This window comes from Athene noctua, chromosome 4, assembly GCF_965140245.1.
Source record: "Athene noctua chromosome 4, bAthNoc1.hap1.1, whole genome shotgun sequence".
Taxonomy (NCBI): Eukaryota; Metazoa; Chordata; class Aves; order Strigiformes; family Strigidae; genus Athene; species Athene noctua.
This window is the reverse complement of record NC_134040.1, coordinates 27,443,948-27,457,260: the sequence shown is the minus strand read 5'-3', so window position 1 is coordinate 27,457,260 and position 13,313 is coordinate 27,443,948. Positions and strand designations below refer to the sequence as shown.

At 39.4% G+C, this 13,313-nt stretch overlaps 1 protein-coding gene across 1 annotated transcript in view; it reads left to right on the top strand.

Annotated features, from left to right (window-relative positions):
- BEND4 (BEN domain containing 4) overlaps positions 1-11,548 on the top strand; it is a 30,799-nt gene extending 19,251 nt beyond the window's left edge. Inside the window, exons 3-5 of the mRNA XM_074904720.1 lie at positions 2,121-2,212; positions 6,154-6,394; positions 9,654-11,548. Coding sequence (XP_074760821.1) covers positions 2,121-2,212; positions 6,154-6,394; positions 9,654-9,871 — 551 coding nt within the window. The 3' untranslated portion in view covers positions 9,872-11,548. The remainder of the gene's footprint in view (positions 1-2,120; positions 2,213-6,153; positions 6,395-9,653) is intronic.
- Positions 11,549-13,313: the final 1,765 nt, after the last annotated feature.

The following is a 13,313-nucleotide window of genomic DNA, read 5'->3' as shown; positions in this document are numbered from 1 at the left end:
ATCAGGCACCTTCCAGGCAGTAGTACAACCACCCATCAGAGCTTCTTCCACCCTTACTGTCCTCGCAGGAGGTGTCTGGATCTCACAGAAAATGCTGGTTGCCCGCGTTAACTTCCACCCCCATGGGAGGTTTTGCTGACCTTGTCACAGGGTTTCTGACACTGCCCCAGGCAGCCTTTGTGATCCTCGTGCCCCTTTCTTGGACACCTTCTTAATGAGAAAGTAAAATGTGCAGGGGCATTCCTAGTTTAATCTTCGTTTTGGATGTGCCAGACACGCACAGACCGTAAGAAAAGGGTCTCAAAATACGAACTTACCCTTCAGCCCATCTGCATGGGAAAAAAACCCAAAGTATTTTCTTTTCCCCACATATGCTTTCCTGTATATAAAAATGGGAAAAAGACAAATCTTTTTTTTGCCACACCTTATGAATATCCAGTGTACTAAAACGTTACCTGTGCTTATTTTTCTCCTTTATTCCATGTAAGAACTTGTACTGAATTTTTTGATTGCTGCCATATGCTAAATATACAGCTCTCATTACAGGAAGGCCACAGAACATGTTGGTGGGACTATTAAGCTTGACCGCCCTTCTGACTTTTTCAGAATTGAAACATTTTCTGAAACCATCTGATGACACTTAACAGTGTCATCCAGGCTCTCCTGTTCATGGCAGTGTCACTGCGTAGCAGCTACACTACTGAGACTCTGACTTGGTCTAGCAATAAGCAGTGATGTCACTGGAGAAATAAACCAGGTACAAGTCACTTGAAATGCTAACTTTCACCTAACGCATAACCTTCTAACCTCCTATGGCAAAGTGTAATATACAAATGAAACAGGAGTAAATACACTGATGGGTTGTCTTTACGGAGAAGTCAGCATGGAGCGAAACAACGTAGGATTTATTATTTATATCAGGCATTTGCATTGACTTCTGTATGCGGGCTGCTGGATGTAACACTGCTTAGCCCTTAGTAAAGGGTCTGTTTTGCGCAGAGTAAAGGTGTTTTGCACCCCATCTGCCTAGACAGGGGCATAGTTGCTGTGTAGTGTGAATGCCCAGGGAAGAGTGCAAAATACCTGTAAATCCTACCTTGAGACATTCTCAGTGATTTCAGTACTTGCTTTGAGATTGCCAGCTTAAGACAAAGCCCCAACCACCACATTTTTCCAGGTGTAAAAGCTGAATGCCAACAAATAGTAATAATAAAAAAAGAATGAACACTCAAGTATTGTATCTGGATATTTAGCTGAAGCTAACATTATCTTACAAAAACTACCCATACAAAATGTTAGAGTGATAATGTACCTTAAAAACAATGCTTATTTAGTGTTGCACAAGTCAATCATGATGTTGGGTTAATATCTGTTTAATTCTTCTACAGTGTTTCAGGCTCAGGAGAAAAGCACTGTATCTCAAAAATACTCCAGAGTTAATCAGGGATGTGGCAGCATCTGCTTAAGAGAGACCCATAATTGAATCATCCCTAATTAACCTATCACCTCAGCAGAAGGGAATAGAATGTTGGTACCACTCCTGAAATGGATGAGAGTGATGGGAATGGAAAGGGCGGAGGATGAGGGAAAATGAAATAAAGCAATTTGCTTAACACCTAGTTCTATAACAAATTTGGGAGGAGGGAGGGAAAAGACATTAAAGTATATGAATCATTAAATCTGTTCAGATAGTTAATCAGACTGTAGTTTCAAAAGTATTTCAGCATGTTTACATGTTAATCAGTGCATGATTTAGGTCCAGGAAATGTTTTCTCCTTTGTATGGTTTGGGCTGTTTACAGTATTTACAAATTTTTTTCTTATTACTGCTGACCTAATTGGTATTTGTAATAATTATAACTTAAAACTAGGGAAAAAAAACTGTTTGAAAACTAGTGGGCAGAAAGTAAAAGCAATGTAAGAGATCTCAACATAGGAAACACAAAATTTGTTGTATATTAATTGAATGAAATGTCTGCACAAATCAAAATGAGAAGTATTTCCTATTTGAAATAAATCTCACAGATGTACAAAACAGATCCTGAAAAACACTGCTTAACACTGTTTTTCTATTTTGTGCTAGATAGCTAATATACAGTAATTGCAATTTGTTTCATGCAGTGCCCTGCCAGACTGTTTTAGACTATCTGAAGACTGTACTTCAGCATCACAACCAGCTGATGGTACCACAGCCAGCAGACCATCCGACTGAGGTAGTATACAGTGAAGACAAGCTTCATCTCTTTTGTGTTTGAAAATTCATTGAAAACATGTAGGCAAATAAATCAGTAGGCTCTGGAAGAATATATTCAGTAGTAAAAATGTGTGAAATCTATTATTAAACTGTCATTCTTAGGTACAGTAATCCCCCAAATGGAGGACCTTCACTAGTATAATTTAGGATGACTTTACTGAGCAGCGTGTAACTGTCTCCATTGGCACCAGCTTCCCTTGGCTTGCCTTGGGTATTTTTTCTCTCATTTTTCCTCAGAAACATCACTTTTGTTGGCAGATTTTAGGCTAGGGCTAGCCTGGTGAAAACTGTAGCTGAGTGACTGACGGTGACTGTATGCAGTGGCTGCCGGTGCACCCATGCATGGCAGGGTACCGACATGTTGTCTCTATGGACACAGGCACACACATGTATACAGTTAATGTAGCTCTAATGCAGCCCTGAGATGTTAACACTAAAACACACATTTCCTTCATTTTGCAGACAGACTCAAATATAGACTTCTGCAAGTCTTTGGAGTGCTCTTGCTTTTCAGAAAGCATCCTAAACAAAATGTTGAGGGTTGACAATTTTATACTTGATACAGAGTTTGGAGATTTTTGTAATTATGATCTGTTTAAAAGTGCTGCAGTGAAAAAGCAGGAAGTTTTAAGTCCTCCCCTTTTCTAGAAGCTAGATGTATAGATTTATCTGTCAGCTCTAGTGTAACTCATGTTAATTTTGCTCCAGTGTGTTCCTATCCAAGCTTATAAAAATGCCTCAAATGAAGTGGTTTTGTTGAGACTTTTCTAGTTTAGACTGTCTGTATTTGAGGCTCTTGCTGTGCATGTTTTCGTATATGTAGTATATACATGTCACTACTCATTATTCACAAAATGAGATCAGAAGAGGGAAGACTTAGGTCTAGTTGGACCTCCCTTTGCACATAAATGATACGTAGTACAAGCCTCACAGAGCCCAGCTTAGCATAGTTTCACTGACGATGCTTTGCAGCGGTTCAGGATGTGCATCACTTTGCTCCTCCATTCAGTTTTATGCTGTGCAAATTGGTATGTGCATATATATCTATATTTATATATATCATTAGCTGTTATCACTCAAATATATTCCAAGGATTCATTTTCCTTTTTTTAATGCTCTTTTGCTTAACTAAAATTTTCAAGCACTGTAAAAACTGAGGCTGTTCTGTAATGTCCCACATGGAATAGCTTGTCATGATGTGACAGAATTTTTTATTCAATTAAACACATAAATTCTAATCTTTTATTCATAAGCTTAATCATGTACAAATACAAGCATGAACACATTTGTACTTTCGTTCTTCCTTCAGGGTCTGCTTATTTCATTTCTGGAAGGTTTTCTGTTTGTTTTAGTTTAGTGACTACTGGACACACCAAACTGCATCATATATTTACCGAGAATCTTTTGCCTAGAAGTGCTTTACTTTCAGAGGATATAATGAAAGTGTATCTGTAGCAGGAACCCAGTAATTGTTTAACAGACTAGCATAACACTGTATCATGCCTTTGGAGAAGAATGAGGAAAAATATCCTAAATTTCAGGGGGAATAAGAGAGGAGTATAATAAAATTGGGACTGAGGAAGTTACACAAAATGTATTACCTTCTCCTCAGTTAGTAGTTATATGAGCACTCATGAAATTTAGATGTTGGGCCTTTCTGCACCCTGATTTCATCAGTGCAATACATTTAAATACAGCGGTAGCTTCTAGGATTGCTTGCTGCTTAACAAAGCCACCTATGAGCATCCATCCCTAATGCACATGAGCAAGACTGCAGCCTTACCCTGTGCTGTTACGGGCTTGCATTGCATTGCTGCTGCCTGCTAGGGCTGAAAAGGAGGGTAGTGCCTACAGTTAGCTGCAGATTCTGCTTTGCACCGGTATCATTAAGGTCCTTGCTTCACTACAGTTTTTTGATAGGAAAAAAAATAGGTTTCAGAAATCTTAGGTAGGAAAATCATTCACTTTATATAAAAGGGTTGCAAAGCTAACTGTTGAAAAAAAGTAAGTACTGACATGGTGATCAGATGGTCCTGTGTATTACCTCTGTTGTGGAACAAGCCAAGGAAATACTAGTGTCAGCTCTCCCTGAGATGGAGTGGTCACAGTTGCTTCAGCATAAGAGTGTAATACCCCCAAAGACTTTTCCATGCTGCCCCCAGCTCTTCCTCCTTCCCCAGCCTCTTCACCTTGTTGGCAGAGGATGCAGAGCTGGACTGGATGGAGGGTAATGTTCTTTCCACGGCGGAGTGCCTCAGGCCTATTACTGGGGCATGTGTACCTGGAAGAAATTAAAGCAGCTTCTTGTATCATGAGTGGAGGGAGAGGAATTGACCCTGGCCCTTTTGCAGTGCTGGGAAGAGACAAGTGAAGTGCAAAGAGAAAGTCTCAGATGATGACAGCGTCGAACTATAGGTGAAGGGTCTATCTCTTAGGGATTACAAGCTTGGATTCACAAGCTACAGGGGGAATGAAGAGTTGGTATGTTTGGGGGGGAGAGGAGGGGCCCCTCTGGCAGACAAATCCCATCTCTTCCCTTACATTTTGTCTCCTTTGCAGAGTTTTGAATTTGCTTGTAGCTGTCTTTGCCCGTAGTTTGCATTGAGGCGTACAAGTAGCACAGTCACATAGGCTCAGCTCCCAGAGATGCTAACCATCCTAGGATGTGGTGGTACCCTAAGTCATACAGATTCTCTAATCATCACAATCTTCACTAAATTCAACCTTCCATGTATTTATGAAACTTGCAAAAAAATTAAAAGCAAATACCCAAGGAAAAATTTCAAAGATACTCCCAAGGTATCTCACAGGATGCTATACTAAATATGTGAAAGGAGGCAAGGGTAGTCCTTAAAATAGTTTTCAGGTATCAAAGATCTGGAAGCCAGAAGTTTGCAACAGTTGCCCACAAGTGCAGCAGGTAGCTGATTGCCTCTGTTGAGCATCGTACCCTTGTTTCTCTGGGAGCTATACAAAGATTTTACTCATTGGGCCTCCAGATTTATGTGTTTTAATAAAGAGGTGTAGCTGTAAAAGTGAATGAGTTTCTAGGAGGGTGTGGTTTGGCTTTTTTGTGTACTTGAATTATTTCAAGTATATTAACAGTACCATCTCACGTTAATTGGGTAATCCTGAACTATAGCCTTTTATGGACAACAAGAATTAAATACAATTTAGGTACAACTGACTAAAGAGGGCTTATATTTATGTGGATTACAGGAATCCCCATAATTAGTCCCCCAGCATTCATTTAATGTTGGAATATTGAAGCATACAAATTATAAAGGTTAAAAGCAAAATTTCTTTCCAGCTGACACAGTAGCATTTCTGTAAAGCTATAATTTGAGTTAATGCGGCATTCATTAATAGTAATGAATCTTTTAGTTTTCATAGTTCCTTTATTTATTTTCTTTACATTTTTTACAGTAACATAACTGCTGTCAAGTTTCAGGTGTGTTCTACAGAAGTAATAAATTTATTATAAAAATAGACCAAAAGAGTCACCTCTGAAGTAAACTGTCAGCTGTGATGAAGTGATCCATTTGATCATGCTCTTCAAAGACCCTTTTTATGCATTTTAACAGATTAAGAAGAAAGGTTATACTTAAATAGTACATCCAGCCACTGGTTCTTAACTCTTTTCAACCTGCTTGTTAAAGTGGAAATTATCAATAGCCACCTCTCAAAACATATTTCTCATACCTCACCAAATTCAAGTTCTAGAAAATGGTAACGTAATTTTAAAAGTACTCATTCTCAGTAAGAGCAATTACATGCTCACTTCAGAATGTGTTTCACTGTCTGTATTGTGGCTAGTTAAAAAGTGTATTTTTTACTGCAGCTGACATCTTTACTTATTTGCCTTGTAAAATAAGCAATGGAAATGTTTCACTTTTTCAGGGGAGCAAGCAGTTGCTGAACAACTACCCTGTCTACATCACTAGTAAACAGTGGGATGAGGCTGTAAATTCTTCCAAGAAAGATGGACGACGGCTCCTTCGCTATCTCATCAGATTTGTTTTCACAACCGATGAGCTTAAGTACTCATGCGGCCTTGGAAAAAGGAAAAGGTCAGTGCAGTCAGGAGAGACAGGTCCTGAAAGACGTCCTCTGGATCCAGTAAAAGTAACATGTCTCAGAGGTACTGCATCTTTTCGCTCAGTGTCCACCATATGTGATCTCATTTCACCACATTGGCTCTGGCTCAGTAGAAGCATTTGGCTGACAGTTGCAGAACTAGAAGGGGTTTCACAGGCAGGATTCAAGCAGCCAGAAACCCTCTGCTTTTTTTTTTTTTATACATACATACATGTATGTATGTATGTATGTATTATATATGTGTTTTGGGGTTTTTTTGAATGGGAGAAAACAGGGCTGCTTATTTAAGAGGAGACAAATACAAGGGCACATGACACTGATATACTTGAGACAGCAAAAAGGGAAGAACCAGACAATCATGTTTACACTCTTTTATAGTAAACTAACAGGGCATTCTTTAACACTGATATACAGCAAAATTAACCAAAGGAATATTTATAGCCTAATGTGTAGTAAGCATATGGCGCTGAAGGCCACAGTGCATCATTGGAGCTAAAAGTTAACTGAGTTTCAGAATAGACTTGAACATTTTATAGGGCAAAGAACATTTACAGGTTCATTACATACAAGGTGTATGCAAATATGTTGTCAAGGATTTAACTTCTTTTTTTGAGTACTGATGCAACATTGACTGAAAAAGTTAGGGAACAACTTTTCCCTATATTTAGCCTGAGAAGGAGGGGGAGTTTTGCAGGCATTTCACAATGTCAGAGAGTAGGGGTATTGGACAATCCAGAGAGAGGGTCCAGACTGAGAAGAATTAATTGCTGTGGCAGTTCATACTTAGATTTGCTAAAACTGTTCAAAAGGCCTGGTATAGGGCTTTATAACAAAACATACAAAACAGGACTTTTTAAGCCCAATTAAGACCATATTTATTGTATCAGCATCTGCATTTTATAAATGCATATGCTTATCATTAATTAACTCATAGTTAACTTTATAGTATTTTGTGAGCAAATACATGAAATTTTGATTGAACTGACTTCAAAAATGTTTTACTAATCAATGCAGTCTAAAAAGCTGTATTTTGGTCAGTCAGTGATAAAAATACCTTTAGTTATCCAGCTGAAGTCCCAAGTGGTTATATACATCAGATGCAGCCTCTTCCCATCTAGGGTAGAAGAATCAAGCAAGGCCAAGTAGACTAGACTTGTAGTTGGGGAACATTGATGTAACCAGGTAATGAACTCAGATTTTACATACAGCTGAATTAGTCAATGAGGCTCTTTTTTTACTACAAAGGAACCTGTTAACCTGTTATATGATGGTCTACCAGACCTTATACTCTATCAGAGCTTAATAGAAAGGCAAATCCACTGCACACTATGCTGCATAGAGGTCTGGAGCAAGATTCAGGGTCCCAGCAGTTCTCCTGGAAACTGAAGGCTGAATACAAGTGCATTAACCATTTATTAAATTACTTTTAATTACACCTAATAATTTATGCACAAGCAGATTGTTAATACCATTTTCTTCCCCTTTATTCCCCCTGCCTCCCACCAATACTAACAGTAAATCCACCTGTAGATGGACTTTTGCTTATGGCCACTCTCCTTTCTGGGGTCCTGGACATACAGAACATGTGGAGCACTCCTTGGGAGAAAGGCCAATTTCCTTAATTTGCAGAAGCTTGAAGAAGCAGCCAAACATTCAGTATCTAAGGTCCGGTTAAGAAAGCAGAGTAGTCAGCTCTCCCTTTGGGCTTTTGTGGCTGGGTGGGAACATGACAATTTTCTCTGGTGCCAAGAGTTGGCCACTGGCTCCTACCCAATTGCAAGCTAAGGTAACAGGTGTCTGACTAATTCTCAGCACGTCTAATTATGCTTTTTCACCACAGCAGAGAGTACAAACTGCTTCTCTCTCTGCACTCAGAGTAGTTTAAACATCTATAAACATTTTTAATATATTCCTACAACTGACTGATGTCTGGAACCAGCTTTAAAACAGCCTGTCATGCTTAAATTACAGCATTACTCCTTTACGTGGTAACCATTTTTCTGAGAAACATACCAGTCTGTGGAGCCCCATGTGAACATAACTAGGTAGGAATTACTGTTGCCTGTGTGGATTTCCAGGGAAATGAATTTAAAACTGAGATAGCTATCACTTGCAGACACACTGCTGGAGGAGCTATGCAAAAATCACGTCCTAATTGTCCAACAGATGAGATACCTTGCAGGCACAGGAACTCACGTAGAAGCACAGCATTCCCTGGTCTCGAGATGTGGTGACAGTAATGAAGTTACCTTACGCCACTTATTGTGCTGTTGGCTTGTCAACAGGAGAAAATAGAATTTAAAAATATCCTGGGACACACAATACTGCATGAGGGAATAACTAATGTTACAGAATAAATAAGAATCTTAATTTCCATATGAGGTGCAGTGTATCCAATATATCTAATAAGGCACCCTCACATTTAAAATCGTACTTGGACTTTTCAAAGTCCAAATACACCTATTTGAGCTATGTCTAGCAGTTACAACTCCAGAATTGGTAAGGCGCCTTCTGCAAGTTTAGCATATTGCATGTCAAAGAATCTGAAAAAATAAATTATAAAAAATGTAATCATCACATACAAATAGCTGTATGTGAAAGCAGCAGCTACTTAAATAGCCAAATCACACACAGTACAATTCATTTTCTCCTGCATTGAAAACTATTGCAAGGCTTCCCAAATTAGCCCTCTCATCTCGTTTAGCTATTTATAAGGCCAATTTAGTCTCTGAAGAATAGGTGTCAGCTTCAGAAAGATGGAAAGAACAGGACTTAAAATGAAAGATACTCCAAACAGAAAGGAGCGCCAAACTGAAATAATGGTAGGGACATTTTCAAGTGGGTGGTGGGCTACTGCAGCCTGCAGGTGTTGAAGCAGCCAGCAGAGGGAGATCATAAAGATCCACAACAGTAATCACCTTAAGGTATAAATACACAACAGGTTTACAGTTAAATACATCCCAGTTCACGTTAACTTTCACATGTATTGCACATACTAAATCACAGCTGTCACTTCGAATTATTTCTTTTTATTTCCACAAGAAGGGATTTTTATCTCCAGGTCCCATGTGTCACATAATTAGCTCAGGTATAAGAACATACACTTCATGTAGAGAAAGACAGTTGTACAGAAATAAAATAGGTCCAAGTGGCATTATCATGGCATCCCCCATAAGGCTTTACTTCTGCTTAAGTAGAGCAGTAATGGCCCCCTTTCTTATTTCCCATGAGCTTTTGATGCCTGGGTGATAACAGATGCTGCAAAGACAAGCTGGTTTTTATCCTTGCGTGTTTTCCTGCAGAGTTCATTAGGATGCACTGTACTTCCAACCCGGACTGGTGGATGCCATCCGAAGAGCAAATAAACAAGGTATTCAGCGACGCAGTAGGACATGCTCGTCAAGGGCGTGCAGTGGGGACTTTCCTTCACAATGGAAACTCCTATTATGACGGGACTGACCATCCAGGATCACAGGACGAAGTCTTCAATAGAGGTATGCAAGATGGATCTGGTGATTGATGGCAGTGAGAAGAACCTCATACAACAGTAGCAACCACTTAATTTAGGAGAGACTATTTGTTAGACATACTTACCCTGCTGTCATTTAAGAGTCCAAAGCATGTTTGAACACATACTGCATACATTTCAGCTTCTCCATCCTACCATGTCCCAGTTAACAGAAATCCATTTCAAGACCTGCTCAATGGGACTTCTCAGTGCCTATTATTTGCAAATCCTTCATAGCACTCTCTAAAGGGAAACTGCAGTTCATTTCATCTAGTTCTAGAGGAAAGGTCATTTAAAAACTATAAAAACGTCAAAAGAAACAGCAGCTACTATCTCATCTGCCTATTGATAACAATCCCAGGTCTGGACCTAGAACAGCTGGGTACTATTTGCTTTCCCTGAGTAGGAGATGTAAGAACAAGTCTGCACACTTGTAACAAAAAAAAGAAGCGGTCTCCCATTTCCTAACAGAAAATAACATAAAGGCTACCTTAAAATACCACATAAGATGGAAAATTCAGGGACTTCCTTTAGCCAACTCTGCCAGGAAATTAAGCTTCCCAGGTAAAACAGCAGTGCTTGTCAACAGCAGAATCCTTCAAAGACCCAGAAAAATAACAGGCACTTCTAATAGATAAAAATTGCTTTGTACATCTGATAGACACTATATTTATCTAGATTTCTAGGGGATTAGAGTTGATCATGACAGTTTTATTAAAACAAGATTGCTAAAAACAAATTGTCATTTCAGAAGATGGGTTTTGCTTTGTCTGTTCCTATTCTGCAGCCATATTATATAGCTTTAGAGGTTTTAAATTGCCTTTTCTTGGTTTTGCTTTCATTTGTGTTTTATATCCATTCCTTGAAATAGATGAGGCAAGGTGCTAGCCTTAACAGTCAGATGCTCAATACTGTGTTCAGGGAGGGGTTGGGTAAAAAGAGCCTAGTTTAAGCTTCTGTGGTGAGTAAACATGGGGTCCAGACTAACAGCTGTATGAAAAGAGCTGTGCTAGAGCAGAATTCACAGTGGTGAACGACGCTGGAAGCAGATACCAAATTTTTTTAAAAAAATCCACTAAAACCTTTAATTTTAAAGGCTTAGGAGTCCACTGTCCCTCCAAATTGATGCACTCCAGAAACATACAATGCCAAAGAAACAATATCCTTTCCTTTCCACATCAGGGTGTTTCCATCTCTTTACCCTCGTCTGGTTGCTCAGGCCAGTGCTGGCATTCTTCACAGCCTGAACCAGCTCTCCTTGAGGCAACATTTCCCCACTGGCAGGTATAGGGAACTGGTTTTTGGAAAGAAAGTTCACTTCACTTTTGACCATCTTTAGTGCTACCTCATCAGCATTGGCTCTCCTGAACGCGTATCTCATACTCCCCAGCTTTCCTAATCGCCTTGTGCAAGCCGTGAGAGAAGCTACTAATTGCTCCTTCTACCCTTCTCTCCTTCCTGCCCTTCTCCCTGTGTGCTGGGCAGGGCAGGAGACACCAACCCCTTCCTCAACGATCAGGAAGGGCCCTCTGGGGCAAAGCACCCCTCTAGCTCCAGCCTGACCATGGATGGAGGACTGAGGCAGTCTCTCAAAGGTCAGCTTGCCCACATGATAGCTTCTTCCCACCATCTGCCTCCTCTTTGCCTGCAGTTGTAACTGATTTCTCATGGCCGGCCTGGGGGGCATCTTGGGACATGGGCCTCACTGGGCACTGCCATAGATGGGACCTCGCTCAGCCAGGATATGCTTTAGGCCCTTAAATGTCCAATACCTCTCAATTAATTTAATTTTTGGTGATTTTTAAAATGGGGGTTGAAAGGCACTCACTTGCCCCAGAATAACTCATTTATTTTCTAAAAAGTGAATGAGCAGTTTTGTCACACTGGACCTCACCAGGCCAAGGGTTTTGGGACAGCATCCCTCACTACAGCAGGAGGTGACTTTCTTTGAGCGGTAAATGGTGCGTGGTGGCCTCTGGAGGAGAAACTTGGTGTATAGAAATGTCATGGTACAGATATCCTATAGTAGCTTTTCGGTGTTGAACTTACACTTTTTTTAAAAGAACTATAATAGAAGATGTTACATTGCTCAGATGGTGTAAGTCTTGCTGGTCTATGTTTAATGTGGTGACACTTGCCAGAACTACTTGGTAAAATATGTCAGAACGTGTGAGTCAACATTATACTGTAAATTTGTCCACAGCGATATGTATCATGCTGTATTTTTGTAAACATTGTGATGGTTTCCTTTCAAATGTTAATTGTATGAGGTTAAAAATACGAACACTTAATTTTTAACAATCACAGAATTACTGGACTGAACAGACCTCTCTCACTTGATAACCTAAAGATTTACTGAAATAACTAGTAAGCCTAGCTTTATTTTTAGTGTAAAAAGTGTAGCCAGCATCCTGGAACCACTCACAATACTCTGCTCTCATATTGTGCAAAATAACCAAATGTATAGTTCCACCCTGAAAGCCACTTTGGCAGTAGAAATGGCTTTGCAGGTTTGGACCTTTCTTTACAAACAAAATTTTGCCCTCAGTTGCTTGTATGCACTGGCCAGTGACATGAACTGTAGTCACAGACAAGCATTAGCAGACACCAGCTCATCTTTGTTCATGTTTGGTTTCAAAATAACTGAGTACAACAACTTTTCTCAGTTGTCGGTCTATGTTTTTAATTCCCATCATGGTCACTTGACTCCTGACCCACCCATTTAATTTAAAAAAAAAAAAAAAACAAGTCTTTCCCAACAGCTTATTCAGATTAATTTGTTCATAAGGCATTATAAATCCATACACATTGAAGTGTCTATATATCTGCAAGATGTTAGGTATAAGGCTACGGGACCTGAAATAATAGATAGCACGTAAGCCCTTGCAGAGCGAGATATCCATATTTAAGCAGTGTACTTTGTAAGTCAGCACATCCCTTCCCAGCTCTGGATGTAGACAGCAGGCTTGCGACAGAAGGAAACCGCTATCTATCATGTCACTCCAGAAAGTCCCAGGAGGATAGAGATTCTTGTCTTATCCTTCCATACTCTTTAATCTTACTGTCATTTATGTATCTGCCTTCTCTTAAACTTTGTGTAGCAGTACCGCACACCCATCTGTGCCAACATGCCTTTGCTATATTTTCTATGACAAATATTTGTGGAGAAACTGTGATAAAAAAAACCATTAATCCTAATATTTTTATTGTTATGGTGTAGTTAATTCTATGAATACTTTCTAATGATGATTGTACTGTGTAGAGTAAGTACAGGTTAGGGATAGACCTTTACCAGATATTGTACAAAAAAAAGTGCATAGTGTAATATAGACTAGTAAGGTTTTTGTGACAATTTCTATAGGATGTGTGAATTGTTTTCTATGTGGCAACACACATTTCTTTTAAAGAATATAAAATCTTAGAGAGTTTTTTAAACAGTCAATATTTTTTAATT